The 20,349-nt window shown below is 44.0% G+C and overlaps 1 protein-coding gene across 1 annotated transcript; it reads left to right on the top strand.

Moving 5' to 3' along the window:
- The first annotated feature begins 7 nt into the window (after window positions 1-7).
- Window positions 8-5,612, top strand: RPL15 (ribosomal protein L15). The gene is made up of 4 exons (XM_059846281.1): window positions 8-107; window positions 1,571-1,752; window positions 3,129-3,265; window positions 5,256-5,612. The coding sequence occupies exons 2-4, from the start codon at window positions 1,581-1,583 to the stop codon at window positions 5,559-5,561; spliced, it is 615 nt and encodes a 204-aa protein (XP_059702264.1). The 5' UTR covers window positions 8-107; window positions 1,571-1,580; the 3' UTR covers window positions 5,562-5,612.
- Window positions 5,613-20,349: the final 14,737 nt, after the last annotated feature.

A 20,349-nucleotide genomic window follows, 5' to 3' on the forward strand; every position in this document is an offset into this window, starting at 1 on the left:
CAGGACTACATTACCCATGAGGCAGAGCTGCCGCCGCCGGAAGTGTATTGCGGCCCGAGGGTTTGTGGGAAGTAGGGCCTTTCCTTTCCGTCGCTGGGCGCCATCAGGTGAGGGCCGGTCCGCGCGCGGCCTTTCCCTCAATCCGCGCCCATCCCGGGATCCGGGCGCCCATCCGCCCGTCCCGCCGCCGCGCCCGCCCGGCTCCGGCTGGGATGGGGCTGCGCCTGCGGCGCGGAGCCTCTGGGAGGCCGGTGGAGGAGGGCCCCGCGGGCTGCGCCTCGGTGGGGCGGGAAGGGGAGCGGGGCAGCCGGGGTGGCCCTGGCGCGCCAGAGCGGGTGCAGGTCGGTGACAGACGGCGCGCCCTGGTTTGCTCCGGGTTTGCGGTTTGATCGTGGGGGTTTTTGTGCCATTAGGCCGTGAAAAGGTGGGGTGCCTGGGGATGGGAATGGATGAGCTATGGCTGGGCAGGTTCAAACAAGAGGGATGTCAAAATCACACCCGAACTGTTTGTGACGTGTTTTTACGTGTAAATAAAGTGAGTTGCGTGTATCTGATGGTGAGTTGGGTGAGGGCTTGATGGAGTTCAGGTACACGTGCTGATTGCTGCAGATGTGTAAGGCCTCAGAGGTTTTTGGGAAAACAGCAGTAAACGTGATGACAAAATAAAGTAATATGTGATTTTTGAAACGCCTTCAGCTATTAAGGCATATTAATTTAGGACATACTCACATCGCATTCATGTTATTAAGACATATTCACTTCAGAAGAGGGAGTTTGTAATAATCATTGTTTTCTGAAGACAAAATTTGATCTGTAAGAACTTTGTGTTGGGCCCTTGCTCTGCTGAAGGCAATACAAACTACCCCCGATGGTGCCCAGCAGAAACGATTTTTAAAAACAATTTTAAAAAAACTCCACAGGGCATCTATGGAGCAAAACACAAATGTCATCAGCAGTAGGACCCTGAGCTATGACACTTCTCTTTTAGTATGACACGATCAGTAACGCCTCATTTTGCCTAAAACCCATTTTCAGCGGGTGTGCAGGAAGGCCTTGTCTCTCCTGGGATGTGGGAGACACCGTGTGAATAGCTCTAAGGAAGCAAAAGTCCCAATCCAGCTCATTTCTTAAGCAACTGTTAAACTTCCACTTAATAAGAAAACTGTTAAGCTTTCACTTAGAAGTAAAACCTTTACTAAAGTCAGAGTTAACAATAACTCCTCACAGTCCTGTAGTTCTTGATAGATTTGTATGTAAAACACAATTCAGCTGTTAATTGTTGGGTTCGTAGTATCAGACATAGTGCAGCTGAAAATTTCTCAGTTGAGGAGCTTAACACTCCAGAATAAATTAAAGAGGAGGAAAATTGCTGGGAATGGTGACGTCAGGGTGTCAAGCTGAAGGCTGCCAGATGTGATCCGTGTTCCCAGATGTGTCAGTGGTACAAAGAAGCATGAGAGCTCCCTGTCTTTCAGTGCTTTTCCATATGTGGTTTGGTGCAGTGCCCCTGTGGGAAGATGTTCCAGCTGGGAATTGGTTTTGGTGCATTGTTTCACTCTCCATCCAGCAGGTAGACAGACATGGGTGCCTACAAGTACATCCAGGAGCTGTGGAGGAAGAAGCAGTCGGACGTGATGCGGTTCCTGCTGCGCGTGCGCTGCTGGCAGTACCGCCAGCTGTCGGCCTTGCACCGGGCCCCGCGCCCCACGCGCCCGGACAAAGCCCGCAGGCTGGGATACAAGGCCAAGCAAGGTAACTGCACGGACAGGTCAGGTCCCTGTGCCTCACTGTGGAGTGACATTGGCTTCCTTCAGTGACAGCAGAGTATCAAAGTCTGAAACTGAAGTATCCCCCAATAAACTGTAGTGTCCTGCATGAAATGAACAGAATATCATAAATGTCCTCAGCTGGTAGCAGTGCCCACAGCCTAAAACCTTAACTTCACTTAATTTCCCATCTGTGATTTCTGTGGCCGTTCAGGCAGGTATAGATCAAGTGGGCTTTGTCCTCAGTTTTTGTTCTTGTGCAGTGTTAGTGCCACACAATTGAGCAGGGGTTTTAGTATCCTAGGTTTGCAGGATGTTCTTTCTCTGCCCAAGTTTTGTCATCTGTTACTTTCACTTTTTTCAGGTGACTGAACTGTGACCATCTAGCACCTTGAAAAGAGCTACAAGAAATCTGGACAGAGACATGAACAAGAGCTTGTAGTGACAGGACAAGGGAAATGGTTTCAAACTGAAAGAGCGGGCTTAGATTAGATACTAGGAAGAAACTCTTTACTGTGAGGGTCGTGAGGCGCTGGAACAGATCGCTCAGAGGAGTTGTGAATACCCCATCCCTGGCAGTGTCCAAGGCCAGGTTGGATGGAGCTCTGAGTGAGCTAGTCTGGTGGAAGGTGTCCCTGTCCACGGCAGGGGGTTGGAACTTTAAGGTTCCTTCCAACCCAGACCATATTGTGACTGTATTACAGCTGCATGTGCTGGGGCAAGATGATAGAGTTTGTACTGTCATTGAAAAACAGATACTGGTCAGGGAAAGAAATGGGCTAAGTGGCTGTCCATGTGTAACTTGTGGAAATCCATTTAAAAACCCAGTATATTTATTCACAAAGAAAATAAAAAGCTAAGACTTGACACTTCTGTCACTGTTTGTCTAGTTTTGTCATTTCTCAGTGACCAGATTCAGCAGGGTTTGTGGATGGCTTGTGCTAAAGTGCTTTTTGACTGCTGCCATGTGAATTGTGCAGTTTAGGTAGTGGTTTTGCTGGTTGGTGGTTTTTGGGGGTTTTTTTGGGGTGTTTTTTTGTTTGTTTTTTGTTTTGGTGGTTTTTTTTAATGATTGTATTACAGTATAGCTGTAGCTGATCTTGGTTTGGGACTGTATAGTGAAAAGGTGCCATAAGTTCTGGTTTGGAGCCAAAACCAGTTGCATCAGGGTATAATTTTCCTTACTCAGGTTGTAGTGAAAATAACAAAACCATCTTGCATTATCCACCTTAAGTTGTAAATTTTGGTAAAAATTGGTAAAATGACTTTGTGTTGCAGCATTTAATGTAAATTTAGGGGATTGGAAATGCAGTACAATTGCTACTAGAACTGTTCTAGTTCCTGAGTCACTGTTTGTTTTAGGTTACGTTATTTACCGTGTCCGCGTTCGCCGTGGTGGCCGCAAACGCCCAGTCCCCAAAGGTGCAACCTACGGTAAACCCGTGCATCATGGTGTTAACCAGCTCAAGTTTGCCCGCAGTCTTCAGTCTGTAGCAGAGGTGAGTATTTTGGTTATTGCTCACAAATTTGGGTTGGAAAGTTTTAGTCTGTAAAAGCTGAAAATATTCAGAGACAAAAAATACAGAACCAAACCAGCTGTTTTGTTTATAAGTTGTTAGTAAGATTTTGAATAATGGTGGCAGGAAAACAGCAGTCTTTTAAAACTCTATTGAGACAATAAAAAACCTATTCAGACTTTTAAAATGGGGTCTATGGGTGGTTTAGTGAAGTTCATACTTCTCAAGTATGCCACAGTATTTGTTATGAAAAACATGTAAGTAGACCAAGCCACCGTAAAATAAAGAGCTGGGCATGAGAAGTAAGAACTTGCATGTGCTAGGGTGTGGGTCACCAGCTGTAGGTGATGGTCCTTTCACAAAGTACATGTGAGTTCCTGTGTTAAAGCCTGTAGCACCTGTTTTTGTAGTGGTGCTGCACGGCACCCTTAGATGTATTGCAGGAGCTGAAGGCAGTGTGCCAGAGACCTTCTGCTTCTTTATAAAAAACTGGTACCTCACAAGCACACAGCTTGGTGGTTAACTTATTTTTAGGTAAGATCTTGTTACTGAAATACTCAAAATGTAAACTTCGATTTGATGAGATACTGTAAGCTTCATTGCCATCACAGTTATAGTCTGGAAGAGATGGAGTTCTCACCTTTGCAAAAAAACCCTCTTTCAGAGGGTTAGAGTTAATACCAGGCTGCGTTCTCAAACTAGACATTGTGGAAGAATGGTGAGTGACATTGCCTTTCCATCTTGAAGCAGACTTTTCTGTTCTCAGGACTTTAAAAATATTGCTGAGTGACTTCTGCAACTTGAGTATGGTGGGATTTTTTTTTTTTTTTTTTTTGGGGAAAAAATATAAATGGGACATGCTTATTTAAAAGAAACAGAAGGTGATGAGTTTGAATTAAAAATGCTGTTCTGTTTTCAGTGCTCATGGTATTCTCTTCATAAGTGTTATTCCCAAATACCTGATGGCTAATCACTTAGGACAGCTATGGAGGAGGTTATTTGCCCTCAGTTTTAGCTTCAGACACAGTCTTTCTGGAAGACTTCGTTTTTCTGATTACAGAAATGCAAAGCCTCAGTTTGGAGCTCCCATCCTCAAATAGAAACTGGTTGAGGGTGATTGGTGTTCTAATATTTTATACAGGTGTTGCTCTCACACTAGAATAAAAGAACTTGTAAAAATGTTTTTCCATGTGCAGAAAATAGTCAAGCTGTTTAGGAAAGCCTGTAACAATAGGTTAAGATCACATTGGGGAAGAAGATGAATGGGATCCGTTGGTTCATGCTTCCCCGTGATGATGGTAAAGTCCTACAATTAAACACACTTATTGTGTTTAATTAAAACACACTTAGTGTTTAAAGGAGAAGCAGATTTAGTTGCATAATAGCTATTTTCTGCTTTGTTTGTTTTCTAAACTAAGATTGTGTCTTCCTAACCAGAAGTGAGGATAGGAAAAGCACACACTAATACACCAGCAGTGGTACAAAGATTTGTTACATCAGCTGTTCCGTACTCCTATCAGTACAGGCTTACACTCTGCAGAAATTTCTTTCTCCCCTTAGCTTTAGATGTGGAAATTAATCACTTTTATAACTTCCCATAAAAGATTGGTCTTTCACCCGAAGTGCAGCTCATGCTCTTCATCTTCACATTGAAGTTATTTTTAACATTGTGTTTTTACTGACTGGGTGCTTCTGTGCGCAGAGTTGTTCTTTTGTCAAGCAAGCACCTTCCTGCTCATGGTCTTTAAAACCTGTTTCATGCAGGAATCCAAACAGCCTTTTTTTTGTAACAGTGTTCTTTTCAGCTGTTACTTTCCTTGCACCTTTGCATCTGGAAGGGGGTGAGTTTTTATAGGAAAAGAGGTTGTCCTAGGGAAAATTGAAATTTTGTGTTTGAGTTAGTAATCTTTCTGCATGAAGAGTGCCCTGCATCCATGGTTTTACAGTCTGTTGCATTTATTTTTTCCTCTAGGAACGTGCTGGCCGTCACTGTGGGGCTCTGAGAGTCTTGAACTCGTATTGGGTGGGCGAAGATTCCACTTACAAGTTCTTTGAAGTGATCCTGATCGATCCGTTCCATAAGACCATCAGGAGGAACCCCGACACCCAATGGATCACCAAGCCTGTCCACAAGCACAGAGAGATGCGCGGGCTGACGTCAGCCGGGCGCAAGAGCCGCGGGCTTGGCAAGGGCCACAAATTCCACCACACCATCGGTGGCTCGCGCCGCGCGGCCTGGAGAAGGCGCAACACCCTGCAGCTGCACCGCTACCGCTAATCCTTGTAAACGTGGCCATCCAATAAAGATCATGCAGGTTGTTCAATTTAACAGTGCTTCTGCTGCTTCTTGGGTTGTGTGGATAAGCGTAGAATTCTCCAGGGGTTCGGGTGTTTCCATATTTTGACAGGCTTTTGAAAATGTAATTTGGTACTTGTGGAGATCGTAGGCCCCACTTTTGCTAACGTGGAAGGATGTGTGCAATGTGTGTTGAAAGCCCCAGGGCTGGTCCGTGTTCTTTTTTCTCTTGGTCTGAGTTTATTTAGTCACTGTTTGTAGGTTGGGGTCTCTATTTGTCCTGTGCTTGGACTGAAGGCCAGCTTTGATCTTGTGCAATGAGATGTAAACTGAAAGTGCTCATTTATTTTTTATGGGTAATTAAATACTAATGGCTATTTTATTTTTCAAGTTCTGTTTTTTTGTACTTCTTCAAAGTCAAACCAGCTCTTGGGCCTCTCAGCTCCAAACATTGTCTAAATCAGCTAAGCACAGAATGGAAAGGTAAAGCTTGCTCTCTGTTCATTGCAGTGCACAGTATTAAAAATGTGGGCACATTGCAAAGAATGATAGGATTTTAGGCTGAATAGTAAAATACTGACTGTAGAGTAGGTATTTGGCAAGATTGAGGGGGACAGTTTCTTAAACCTTCCTTTTGATACCAGAATAGAAAACATGCGTCTGTTAAAAAGCTGCATTCTGATGTACTCTGCATGGTTAGGCGGTAGAAATAAACACATTTGGATAACAGTTACAGATGAATGTGTTTTTCAGCATGAAGTCAGTTTGCTCATAAAGGCTGAGAGATTAAATTCAGTTCCTGGTAAATTAGGTGGATGGCTGTCATAGCGTCCACAGATTCTGTATTATATCCGTTAGATAGTGATAGGAAAAGTGGTTGATGGAAGGCTGTGAAGAAGGTTGACAGAGGTAGCCATGTCTTCCTGGAACTTCAGCTTGGGATGTGGAATGTTTTGGGTTTTTTTCCTGAGCCTTGAAACATGTCAAGATTTTCCCTTCAACTGAGAAATTCACTAAATACTCCACTGTGTTCACGAGTGTAAGTTCTTACAGGAGGGTGGTGGTCTAAAGAGACATTTTGGCAGTGTGTTCTCAAAGCCAGGAATTACAGCTCAAGGTAGCAATTCTTTGATGACATGTTTTGTTTGGTTCAAACAAGAAAAATGCAAAATAATTTGCTAAAAAGTATTAAAGCTATCTCCTCTAAACGTGGGACATTTTATTGGCCTCTCCTTTAAAGTATCACTGATGTTCTTGAAAGGTAGTCCTGTGATGTTGTAGGACAGGAAGTTCCTCAGAGCAGATTTGATGAGTGAGGTCTCCCCTGAGCATGGCAGGGGTTATTGCAGAGAGGGGGCTGATCTGTCTGGTTTGTAGATTTAATGGCTTCAGGTAGTGCCAGTATGGCCAGTGTGTCCATTCCTTTGGAATTTTTTTAGATAATAGAGTAGGAATCAGGCTCTATTTTTAGATGCCAGCTTTTTAATTCATTAGCTGTACAGAGCGTGTTTGAGCAATATGGTCTAGAAAAAGATATCCCTGCCCATGGCAGGGGATTTGGAACTAGATGATCTTTAAGGTTCCTTCAACCCAAATCTATAAATTTTTTTTTAAGGCAACAACTTCATGACTGATGATACTGTACTGGGGGTTGTTAAGCTGTTTGGGACCCTTGTCATTGATGGGGGAGGGTGACAGCAGGTGACGGGGCAGTCAGCACTAATGCTGTGTCATTGGCCAGCTTTCAAACCTTGCAGCACTTTTGTCTGCAGGTGTCTTCAGTGAGACCTACCTTAGGTTGGCCCTTGTGGTCCTGTAATTCTTTGAACTTTAAAAGAAAATACTGTCCCCTCTGAAGTTTATTGAAAACTGCTGATGACAGTGTATCTAAAAGGGCGTGGGATCTAGCAGACCATTGAGGGAATTTGAAACAGATGGTGGTGCCTTCAGAGGATGCTCTGGCTATGTACAGCTCCTTCCAAGTCTTTGAGATTGCCTTCATGTCTTTCCATGCTAGAAGTGTCTCATGCTCGTAGACAGGATTTTGCTTTTGAAGGGACATTGCTGTGCAGAATTTATGCAAAGTGGGAAGACTAATTATATTTCATTAAAATCTTCATTTTAAAAAGGCAAAACATTGAGGAAAAACTGTTTTTGTTTGGGGTTCTTGGCTTGGAAAACCAGGGATAGAGAGAGGTTATGTGATCTCTGCCTTTCCTACTTGATTCTCGAACCTGTTGTGCAAGTTCAAGAGATTGCAAGTAGTGTGTGTTCCTTTAGACTGTGGTAGAAACCAGTCATGTGAGACAGTCCTAGTGAGAGGCTGTAACGTGAGTTCAGTCCTCCCCAGACACCAAGGGTCTGCCTGTAACAGAGACACTAAGCTGTAGCTGAAGGAGGGCAGGGGGAGGGAAGAGGAAGCTTCAGGAATTTCACTAGGCAAATCTATTAAGACATAGAGGAATCTAGTAATCTGTTTCCAAGCCATCTACTTGGCTCTCTTTGCAGGACTGATCATTTCTCAGTCTGAGCAGGCATGTTTTGGATGTAATTAAAAGAGCTGTCTGGTTTGTAGGCAAGACAAAATGAATACCACAGTTAAACTGCAGAGAAGTGGGGCTGTACAGTACCAGGCTGGTTCAGCCTGGTTTTTGGTGCTGTTGAAAATAGTTGTAAGCTTTTATTAGGCTGGATTTCACTTTTGTGTCAGCTGCCTAGATTAGCTAATCACTCAGCTCTTGATACAAGGTGAGGACCTGTCAAGGGCACTATTTCTGTCCCAAAGGGTAGGATGTGTAAAAACAGATTGTGTGATTTAGGATGTTCTTTAAATAAGCAAGTAGGAAACTCCCTTCCACATAGCTAATAGAAGTGCTCATTACTTGGCAACACGAGCTAGGTTGAAAAGTAGGGACTCACTAATCAACAGCAAGCATGATTGTTTCCTTGCTTTGTCTCTGAAGCATTGGGAATCTCTGCAAGGCAGCTGTGAGCTGCTGGGAGAGGCACGCTGGCAGGATGCCTGCCAAAGGCACAGATGCTGCTGGAGGAGGCAGTTGGCTCCTTCCTTGCGGCAGAAGGTCATGGAATTTCACTGGTGATTTTTGTGGGGGCCTTAGAATGAAGTAATTAGCAATGGAGGAGAGTTATAGCTCGACTTTCTCACTTATCTCTGTCCTTGTAATGCAGCAGTTGTTCCCTAGCCTTGACCCAGTAGAGAAAAGTGACTGCCTGTGAAGAGTTCTGTACAGCTAATGAATTAAAAAGCTAGGCTCTAAAAATAGAGCCTGATTCCTATTCTATTATCTACTCATTCTCCAAGCTGGGAAAAAACACCATATTTTTGTACATCCCTTTTCTTTTCCAGCAGACACAAGTCTAGTTGGGAGAGTATCAAGCCAAAATACTCAGAGTGATGGAGACACGGCTGCAGCCACAAAAAAAATCCAATTTGGATTTGAATTGGATGCTCTTTTCTGGGGCTTTGAGCAACCAACTTTTTGATCCAACCCTTTCAAAGTAATTGTTTGAAATGTAAAGCTCTATGAAAGGATGGAGAGAGCCTGTAGGTTGTTCTCTTTATGTGTCAAGGTTCTGAATCAGCTTCAATTTAATAATTACACACAGAATGTTTAGGTTGCAGAGCCTTGCTCCCTACAGTTAGGAAGTGTCTGAGCTGCACTGCTTACACAACCTTTAATTCAGTGGCTATCCTGCTCTTACTTAATGGGCCAGAAGAGGCCTCTGGCAAAGCCAGGACTGGAACCCAGTTCTTCTGGACCCCTTGTCACTGCCTGAAATTTAAGACAGCATGCTTTTCTTTGGTATCAAATGATGTTCAATGATATAATTAAAGGCTCTTATTGTAATGAAGATGACATTCAATCTCATTAAATACTGTCATCTCTCCATCATTCAGGGAAATGGAGAGCAGGGGTATCCTGGAGATCAGAGAGCAGATGAATGATTAAACTAAGCCTGGCTCTGATAAGAGCAATGCTGGCTGACACTGCTCTCTCAAAGGGCAGGTACTCCCTCTTCCAAGCCTTCTCAGGTCTCCCTGCACTTCTGGTGCTAGGCTTTGGGAAAACCTCGCTAGTTAGCATGTTGAACCCTAGCTGACTCCATAGGGGTTTTGCAGTCTGTGTCTCCTTGCACAAGAGCAGCAGAGGAGTGCCTCTGGGGCCAAGCTGGCTGTCCAAGAGCAAGTTGAGGAGTTCTCTTGGAAACCCAGGAATGGAGAGGCACATGAAAGGGGGTGGGCAGGGGGTGGGAACAGGAGAAGAAGTGAAAAAGAAAGAAGATAACAAGTAAGCTCGCTTTCAGTGGGGCTTGTTAGTACTCTGGTGCTGCTCAGGGACAGGAACATCTGGTAGACAGTCCCCTGAGAGTCCCTCAGAGCTCATCAGCCAGGCCTGTGTGGGGCCGTGCCCACAGTATAAACCTGGCTGAACAAACCTACAGGTCCTCAGAATAGCTCCACCGTGTCTCTGGTATCAACCTGCTTTCCTGAAACACCAGGCAGCAGCTGGACTTCACCAAACCCAGAGCAGGAGGACAGTTCTCAATTGGTGCCGTGAAATGAATGTCCTGTGTCCAGTGCTCAAGCCCTCCATGTCCCAGGCCTTGTCACCAGGCTGTGTGTCAATAGAGCAGCAGTCAGAAACCTGTTAACTCTGTTAACAGGTTTCTGTTAAACCCTGTTAACTCTGCACTGCGTTTGCGAGTGTAACAAAAACGAGTTGTCATCCCCTGAGAGCTCATCCACCAAGCAGAGGAAGTAGCTCATTAGTCCAGTGTTCACTCATTCATTTATTCATACAGTTTTCTTGCAGCATTGTTTTTCTGTGACTAACAAGCAATTATTTGAACCCTTTCCTTGTATGAGAATCATGGCCCTTCAATTCATCTGCTGTTACAATCCACCTGCCTCTCTCACTGGTTTCATGATTAGTCAGATAAGTTTAGATAGCAAGTTACACAACCTGTATAAATTATGTGTTTTGAGCTTTGTGTTTTCAGTTCTTTCAGAGCCATATATAAAAATAATGTGTTATAAGTTGCTTTGTTTGCAACTATTTGGAAAGCGGTTTTGCCAAGGCACAGTTAAACAAAAGTCATAATGAACCTTTTAAGCAAAACAGAAAGTTTTTTATTATTTTCACTTTGCAAATTATACTGTGGGTGTTGGTGGAGAGCATCTGCTTAAGATCTTTTTTACAGAAAAAGACACAAAGATTCAGCTACACAGGAAAAGTCAGGATGCAAGTAAGAGGACTTCTCTTGAGGTTTGGTTTTTTTAAATTGAATTATAGAAAATACTTGATTCAATTGGTTCTGTTGAATCTGTAGAATCTAATCCCTAACCTTAATCTAAGTAGTTTTATTTCTGATGGATGCCTGGTAGTCCTTTCTTAAGAAGCAGAGACTAAAATCCATATGAGCTAATAGTAAGATACTAAGTTTTTAATTTCAGACCAATGATTTGTGCTGGGAAGCTGACTGCTGTCCATTGTAAACAGCAATTTTAAAGCAATAGTTATATCAATGGGAAACACAAAATAAGCTGATTACTGTAAGTTACACTGAAAACCCATCTCTTAGGTTTATGATTTGTGCTGCTGAGAAGGAAAACAGAAATTAAAACACCATGAAAAACTGAATCACTGTTCTGACTCCTGAGGCTAAATTAAAATCTCCAGGATAGTTATTACTTTCATTGGCTAGTTTAATAAAAAATATGAGAATCATAAAACTATGTAAAGCATAAGGCATACATGAGTTTTATTTTCTCCAGTGATGGTCCCATCTGTTTAGAACTGAAAATTTCAAAATGCCTCTCTAGGAAACAATCTCACCTTCTAGTAGGTGCTATTCTGACAACATTCTGAAATTTTAGCCTGTTTTAAGAAAAAAAAATTAGGAAAAGTTTTGAGCATGAATAATTCTGTTAGCCAAATTATGACTGTTGAAATTAACCACAGATATGAAACTTGATGGTTTTTGCAGATTCTGCAAATTGTCCTAAAATCACATTAATTGCATTACAGCTTGAGCACTGAATTGTATAGTACTTTCATAGGAAGTTTGTGATAGCAGTAAAGGCTGAAGCAATTTTGTCCTGTGCAGGGAGTCAGACAGAGAACCAGGGAAGTGACTGCCTTCCATTTTCCCCCACTTTGGCCCACCCTGAAGTGGTAACTCTGGACCAGCTCTTTCAGCACCCACCAGCCAGCCCAAGCTGACTCATCTCTTTTCTCCTGGGTTTATTTACAGCTCTGTGCAACAGGCTACTGCTTGCTGCTGACTCGGTTCTTTTTGTTGTTGTTGTTGCTGTTATTCAGCAGGAGTGAGATTGCCAAAGTTGTAGTTGTTTGGTTTGTAAAAGATGAGCTGGTCAGCTTCTTGTGCCAATGCTGTTGTCACAAGAACTGATTGTGACCGTCTGTCAGGCGTGGTGGGGAGGAGCAGAGGTGGGAGAGCAGGCATGGGAGAGCAGAGGTGGGAGAGCAGTGGGGCTGAGGTGAGGCGGGAGACCTCCTAATTCCAAGACAGACACAGTATAATGTGTCCTGCTGGGTGGGATCTGTGACCCAGCGCTGAATTAAGACTTGGCATTGCCTCAAAGGGAAATAAAACAAGAAAAAAATGTGAATGGCCATTCAGGGCCAGCCCAGAGGTCTGATGAGCACAGTGCCTGCTTTTAACAGGGACCAGCCATGGGCATTTGGAAAAAGACTGGTGAGTGTGGAGCAAGTCCAGCCCCACATGGAGCATCTCCAGTTCTCTGAAGAGCAGGGTAAGGATTTCCTCACACTGTGGTTGCCCTCGTGCCAGCAGCCACCCAGGACAGCTGCAAGCTGTGACATCCAGCACTGCCTGGGAACTCCCACAGGGCTTCTGGCTCAGCAGGTGCACGGGCTGGATCCGTATGCGGGATGGCATCTGAAGGCAGATAAAGAGAAAATTATTGCCTTGACTCATAAGTGCCTCCTGTAATTTGAAATGGGAAGTGGAAATACAACCTGTTTTGATGGTCTGCTCCTGGAAGCTCACTGAACCAGACACTTTCCAGATGACTCAGAGCAAGATGGTTGTTTGCTGAGAACTGCTGTATCAAGGATTTGGCAGGATTATATAACAAGCCATTGTCCTTCACCCCGATAATGTGTCTTCTCTGTGAGACTGATGCTTACAATTCACCAGTGTGAGGAACAGCAATAAAACAAAATGGCAAGTTCCTGGAGGCATCTTCAGGATGCAGCTGAGCTCCTGCCTGGAACAGATCTATTATCTGCTCCTAGACATTGCACTCCAGTTCAGAAAAACATGATAAAATTTCACTGCTAGCCTCATGATGCCGCCCATTCTTTTGCAGTCCTGTTTAGGTTGTGTTTCCCATAGTGTACCTCGCTGTATTTAGCAGGAGCACCAAACCTAGATGTGGAGAATGTACTTCTTTCTTTGCTAAGGCTCAAAGAGTGAACTCTTTGGGAACTGGAGCAGGGCTGGCTAATTTTGTGTGCTTGATTTTTGCTATGTCTCTTTAAGTGCCCCTCCTGGAAAAGATTGCACTGGATTGAGCTTTGGTGAAAATTATCAGTGTTTGTAGATGAAGGTTAAGAAGATCCTTTCTAGGATGCATTCTCCCCATTCAGGGGAAAAAACCAACAAACACCCCTGCACAAGAAAACTCCGCCAAACAAACAAACAAAAAAATGAAAACCCAGAAGAAACAGGAATGGTCCTTTTTGTCAGTGTCTGACATCAACTTTTTAAGAAGATAATTGATTGTGTCAGGGATTCCAAGAGTATTTCCAGTCCTTGGAACTGTGTTTGAAACTAATTAATTCTGTTCCAGCCAAAACCAGCACAAGACCCAAGCTGGGAATTATGTTTATTTGCTGATGTTCATGTAACCAGAGATGAATTGACCATGATGATTTTATTAAAACTGCAAGCGCCTCACCGGGAGGTTTTGTTGGTTTGCCTGTGATCCCCAGAAGGAATGAGAGAATTGGCTCCCTTCCCTCTTATTTGTAATGGTTTAGAGCAGAAAGTTTTCACTCTGACTTAATGCAGAGAGCCAGTTTTGCTGCATGTGAAGCTGGTAGCTGAATCTGGCTAAATGCACGTCTGCCTTTATTCACAAGGCTGATAATATCCAGCTCTGTTTCCATCCCATCAAATACAAATGGCCCCTTAGCAGGAATATTGTTGTGTCAGGAGTAATCTGGGCAAGTCGCTGAGGCATAACACAGCCAGACCCAGGATTCAGGACAGGCAGAGAGGTCAGCATTTCCACTGCCTATACAAGTGCCAAAATTGCAAGTGCAGATTAGTTTGGATACACAGCAATGTTTTTACCCAGAGCTATCCCACCAACAAAAAGGCCCTACAAATATAATTTGGATCTCACGCTGGTGTTTTGGGGTTACACCCTTTTGCTTTCAATTGAGTTGTTCCAGATTTATCTGGAACCTGGATTATTTTAAGAAGCGTTGTGTACTTGCAAATGCCTCAGGTTTGTTTCTAGTGAGCTTTCACTCTTGCTACCAATGCCTTGCAAAGGGTTTTATGAGAGAGACTCCATTTGTTTTAACAGTTAAGTTTTTATAGCTGGAAGCAATTTTCTTTAGTGTAACATTTCAGGAGCCCTTTATGGCTAGCAATATTTCATTGAATGCCTGAAGATTGAGACCTTCTGCATGACTTTATCATGTATAAAGCTTATTATCTGACATAATTTGGTGCATAGCAGGCTTATTTATTTAAAAGGTCACACAATCATATTTCACCCCTGGTAATGGCATTTTTATCCATTTAATAGGTTTATCCTAAAGCATATTTATTCCTAATGCATTTTGTTCAGAAGCCAGTTAATAACTTTAACTCTTTAGGCTCTTAGCAAGATACAGAAGCCAGCTTTTCAGAACGAGAGTTTTACCAGCTGGGCCTAATCCAGCAGCACGCAAGGCCCAATACAGAGTCCCATGCATCATCTCTTGATTCAACTCAGCACCTTGAAGCTGTAAGTCATCTTTTGGACTCCAAGTGAGACCACAATCAGGGGAAAAAAACACTGTGCTGGGTAGAGCCTGGAGCTGTCTTGGCCCTTGAGTTGCCAGCTGTCCTTTGGGTAGTCACAGATAATTAGTCTTAGGGCCAATATGCATTTTGGTTTATTTCCCAGAGAATTTTTTCAGATTTTACTATAGTTGCCTTTGTTTTGCCTAGATGTAAAAGGCAGTTCTCACTCTCTGGGCCAATGCACAGGGACCAATGGCACCTGTAATGAAAGCTGTTCATTTTCTACAAACTCGTGTGATTTAAGGCCCAGATGCAAGTCATGTTTGCCTCTGTTGGTGACTGAGCTGAGTTTTCTCTGGAATTTTCCTTGTATATTACACCAGTAATCATAGTAAGTTTGTGCTGCTGCAGAGGAGAGAAGAAAGGGTGATACATAGAGAGCTGGGGCTATAATTTCTGTCTGTGTGTCCCCTTGAAACAACCTGCAGAATTTCCCCAAAACAAGGAGAAGGCATCATTTGCATCTCTGTTCTGCCCAGGGTGAGATTTATGTTTGTGTTGTGATAGTACATCTCTCCAGGAATGAACATAGCTTACGAAGAGAAAAATAAAACTGGGCTTATGTTTTGGTGGCCTGGAGGGTTCAGAAGGGGAATGGTGGAGCTGAGCTACGAGAAGACTTCTGAAGCAATGGTTTTGATCTGGTGACAGCAGTGACACCACACCAGGGATGTCCTGGCCAGTACCATGTCACGCAGTGCCAACGTGGTTGCTGCCAGCCTGCAGCTTAGCTAACTTCCTAGAGAGCATTGCTGCTTTGAAATAAGGTGCTCTTCAGGACACTGTGATATAAAAGAGTTGGAAAAAGGCAGAGGAAAATACAAAAATCCAGACTTAGAAGGGTATTTAGTACAAAAGACACCAGAGTGGGAAATGCAGGTGCCCCTGGAGAGGTTTGGATGGTGGGGAGAGGGGACTGGCAGCTGACAGAGCATAAGGCAGCAGTTGTATGCTGACTGTCCCTTCAATACAACACTGCTGATGCCTTCTCTGAGACAGCACGATGTGTCAGAAATCACCTGTAGCTATGTTGTGTGAGTCTTTTTCAGTGAAGGCAAAAGGTAGCTCCTTGTACATCCTTTGCACTATCCATTCTGCTTCTCTCCCAAAAATCCCATTTGGCCCAATCGAGCAGTATATATTCTCATCTTTGTCTCATTAGGTGATGATTTGATTTCTGTATAAATAGATTATATACTGACAGATTAAGGAATTTATAGCACAAAACCAAAAAGGTGGGCAGTGATATTACTGCCATAGAAGATAGGTTAATTAACGTAGAATTAATGCTTTATCTTTCTAGACTAAAAGTCCAAGTCATCACCTTCCATTAAAATCTACAGGGGCAGATGAGGCTAGTGGTAATACATCACTATTGCATGGGGTTATTTCCCATCAATTTGACCAGCCCAGGCCACCAGTTGTACTACCAAAGTCTGTGAAGAAGAAGCACGCTTGCAATAATGCTGGGTAAGAGAAAAAAGTGGCAGGGTTATGTGCTTCAGGCTATAAACTGACTGCTGAGGAGCTTAATCAGAAAGAGAGTTACCCTATGGGCAAGTTAGTATATGACTGTCAATTATGAGCTTTTATATCTTCCTCTAAGGCTCTGATACCGAGAGACAGGATGTGAGTGCAAGGGGATGGTTTGTGAGCCACATCCTCTGCTTGGTTATACTTAGCTCTGTGACTGCACCACTCCCAGTACCTAAGCTAGCTGCATTTGTGTCATGTAGGCATGCCCTTAATGGGCAGCTTTAAATTATTCTATATTTAGCTTTTGCTTCTTCCTAAAGCATTCTGCACACATTCAGCCTATGAAGGGATGTGATGACAAGCTAAAGACCTCTGGGACCTCCTTATCAGGATTTCTGTTTGACAGAGAGAAAAAAGTGCACCAACTGAAAGAGTTAGAGATATATATGTTAAATTGGAATGGAGAAAAAGTAGGGCAGGGGGTCAGAAAACATTGTGTAGGGCTTGACCCAAGCTGACTCTAATCGATAGAAAAATTTCCACTGGCTTTCAGAGGCTAAGATTAGTTATATGACTTATGGCTATTTATATCACTTAATGTACGAAAGAAAGTCACAGTTACAGCTATCTTTATAAAGACTTTTAGAGGGCAGTATTTAAGGTAGTAACTGTAGATAGCAAGTGAATCTCTGCTTTAAAGAAACTGGAAATGCAAGCATGGGTTTGGTATCAGTTGCCTCACCTAAGTGTACTTGTATGAACTAGTTCCATCTGCAGTCGTGGAGCACAAATTATTCAGGACAGACAGAGGGTGTCAGGAGGATCTTATCACACAGACTGACCAGAGTGAAAAAGAATGACAAAGAATTTTATATGGGGGGAAATATCTTTTATGCTATTTAAACCAATGTATGCTGTAAACAACCAGGGAAGAGAACTTGGACTTACTGTAGATCTGTGCAAATGTCAGCACTGTTCTGAGCATCAGTCAAAAAGACAAATAAGAGGTTAGGAATTTTTCCTGCGGTAATGAGGAAAAAAAAGAAATAGAAAACTTCAGGAGCTGTTGTGGCATGAAAATATGCTGCTCCTTGGCACTCTTCAAGTAAACAATTTTTTTCTCTTAGCAAAGTTTATGTTTTGGGATCAAACTAAAATTATTGTAAATGTGCCAAGCACTGAAGAAATCCAACTCATCTGAAAGCAGAAATGCCTGCTGATGGAAACTCACACGTTCCTGGCTGATGTGTGGATGTTTACCAGGATTAGGAGGGCCTCTCCATGGGGACAGAAAGGTGCAGGCTTTCGGATCCAACCTGAGGAACCACCAGCATTTCAGGCCTGAGGAAAAAAGAGTCATCAGCCTCTACATACCTCTGCTGAGGTGGCCAAAGTGCATCCTGTCCCACCATCCAGCTATCAGCTGCACTTAACATTCAAGTCAGCATTAGCTGGTTGCAACAACATTGTGCCATCTCCCACCCAGAGGTAGGACAGATGGGAATCACTCTGCAGCCTCTGGAATTCAAACACGCTGCTTGAGCTGCTCCATGTGTGTGGGCTGGGAGGAAAGAGGGATAAATGTTTGTGTTCCTTCCCAGGGGTGGGAAGGGGTTTGAAGAAGCTGTCTGTCCCACCTTCTGTGCTTTTTCCCTTCTTCTGCCCCTTCATGTTTCAATGCCTCACTTCAGTCCGTTCCCAGAACCACAAGTCTTCTGCAGACAGCAGCAGTAAACAGAGGCTCAAGGATTCTAAGGACTGACCAAACACACAAATTCCCAATCACTCCTCCACTGATCATTCAAGTGCCTGTCCAGCCTTCAGGTTGGAGAGCTGCCATGCCACTGTGAATGCCAGCAGTACACTGCTTCTCCATAAAGCCAGCATTTGTTTTGCCCTTCATGGAAAGCTGAATCACAGACCCTTGTGGGGACCAGGAAACATCCACTGAGCATCACATCTTTAAGGGAATGTTATTTGCAGCTCAGCAAGTAACACTAAAGCTTTAGCAGCCAACCTAGAGTCAAAGAGAAGCCCCTCAAGAAGAAGCCCAAGCACCACGACTTGGCCAGCACCCAGAGCCACAAGCTATTAGCCAGGTGTTTGCTTATGTGGGTTTGGATGAGGTAGGCAGAAAGAGGCCCTAAGAAAAATTTGACCCTCTTATTACATTGGCAGAGTGGAGTCTTTTTCCAGGTTAGAGGGCAGAATAAAAACCTTGATGCTCTCTAAGACAGTTTTCTTCTCCAAACATTGAAGTGCCTCTCATGGTCTGCTGTGGCAGTCCACAGTTTTGTGCTGAACAGCAGAACTAGAGCACAGGAGTGGATGGACCATTTCTGAGACCTCCTGTGGAAACTCCAGGACAGAAATCATACTGTTTGCATCCCCTGGCCACCCACAGCCAGCTCTACCTGCTGGACCTTCTCAGGAAACACACCTTTTGGTGCCCTTGATGCGGACAAGGATCCTGTGTGAGGCTGGGTGGTGGGCCCATTATTTGCTTTTTGCCATACTACATCCCTAAGAGAAGTGCTTGGCTCTTGCAAACCGTGTGTGTGTGCGTAGCAACCTCAGGGAAGGAACCAGAAAGGATGAAGTATGGGAACACAGAGAGCACTCCTAGGTCTGGATGGGTTATTCTGAGATAAGAGAGGGAAGCAAAATAAATATATTCTTGAAGATAGATGGGGACTGGCTTTGGGACTGCCAAGTGCAGCATCAGAGGCAAGAGCAGGCTGAAACTGCTAAAATGATCCCTGAGAGTTTCAAAAGCAGATAGTAAAAGATACTAGAGGCTGGAATCTCTCTGGGAGTGACAAAATGACGTCCTGGCAGTAAATAGGATAGATTGAGATTGGGAGCAATAATGTGACGGCCTCTCCCTATGGCATCCTACGAACCTGCGTACATTGCCTTTCCCATTTGTCCCGCCAGGCAGGAGCAGCAGCATTTATCCTTGCCCACAAAGGAAGTGAACAAGCAGTCCTTCCCTTTACTGACCACTCTCAGGAATGGAGTCCATGCACCCATGCACCAAGGAACCTCCCTTGAGCACCACAAACGGCCTGCAGGCCAGGTGGACCTTTGGTCTGAGTGCCAGTGCCTCCATACTCATCTTTGGGTGCTTCCACCACCACCTGCAAATGGAAGCCTTATCCAAAAGCAAGAGTTCTGTAGGGTTTTTTTAGCAGACCCAGTGCAGTTCTGTGGGGTTTTTTAGCAGACCCTGGGATTGATGACCCACTAGTTAATAACCATTACTCAACTATCTGTTTTGTTAAAATCCAAATACAGCATTAGAAACCCCAGAGACACAGAATACACAGACAGAGAGGACTTGCTCTGCTGTTGTTCCTGACATCCAAGCTAGTTTTCTAACAGCATTTGATGTATTCACTACCTTCTCCTTTGAGTCCGCAGGCCGATTTAATCTGTTGAGAGGTTTGAGATGCCATGATAGGCTGATATCAAATAGGTTTTATTTGTGCTCTGTCTACAAGGACCAGCAGCCAGGCAGAGGAGCGAGCCAGAGCCCTGAGCAAGGGGAGGGTGGGCCATTGTGCCCTGCACCTGACCGTGCCCAGGGCAGGCAGCACTGCTTGGCTGCCAGTCATGCAAGCAGGGACTACACAAGAGCCCAGAGGGAAGCATGGCAGGGCTTAGGAAATGTAGTTTAAAATTGGTATGAGGATGAGAACTGGGAATATGAGGAGCTTTTTCTGTAGGAAATTGGGGCTGGGGGATGAAGGGTCTGGAGACAGTGATGGATTTTGAGTGTGGACCAAGAGGAAAGCTGTATGCCTCCCAACTGCTGACCATGCACAGAAAAATGGGAAAACTCACCCTCTTACCTTATTCTAGAAGCAATGAAGCTCACACAAACTGACCTGTTTACCTCATTTGAGAGGAGAGGAAACTCACCCAAATTAGGAGGCAGTAAACTACATTTAGCTGCATTTAACCTCCACTGGTTAACCTCATTTAACTCCACTGCCTCGCTCTCAGTCTGGAGGTCAATATAGTACATGAAGCCATGCATCTGCCTCTGAACCCCGGGGTCAGGGAGGGCCAGAGCTTTACTTTGGGCTCTGTATTAGCTTAATGGAGAGTCTGCCCCAAGTTTCTGCTCCCTTTTTTGTTGTGGTACATTTTCTTCGTGGGTTTCCTTCTGAGAGCGAGAGTATGGGGACCCCGGCGGGGA

The sequence above is a fragment of the Haemorhous mexicanus genome, chromosome 1 (genome assembly GCF_027477595.1).
Source record: "Haemorhous mexicanus isolate bHaeMex1 chromosome 1, bHaeMex1.pri, whole genome shotgun sequence".
Taxonomy (NCBI): domain Eukaryota; kingdom Metazoa; phylum Chordata; class Aves; order Passeriformes; family Fringillidae; genus Haemorhous; species Haemorhous mexicanus.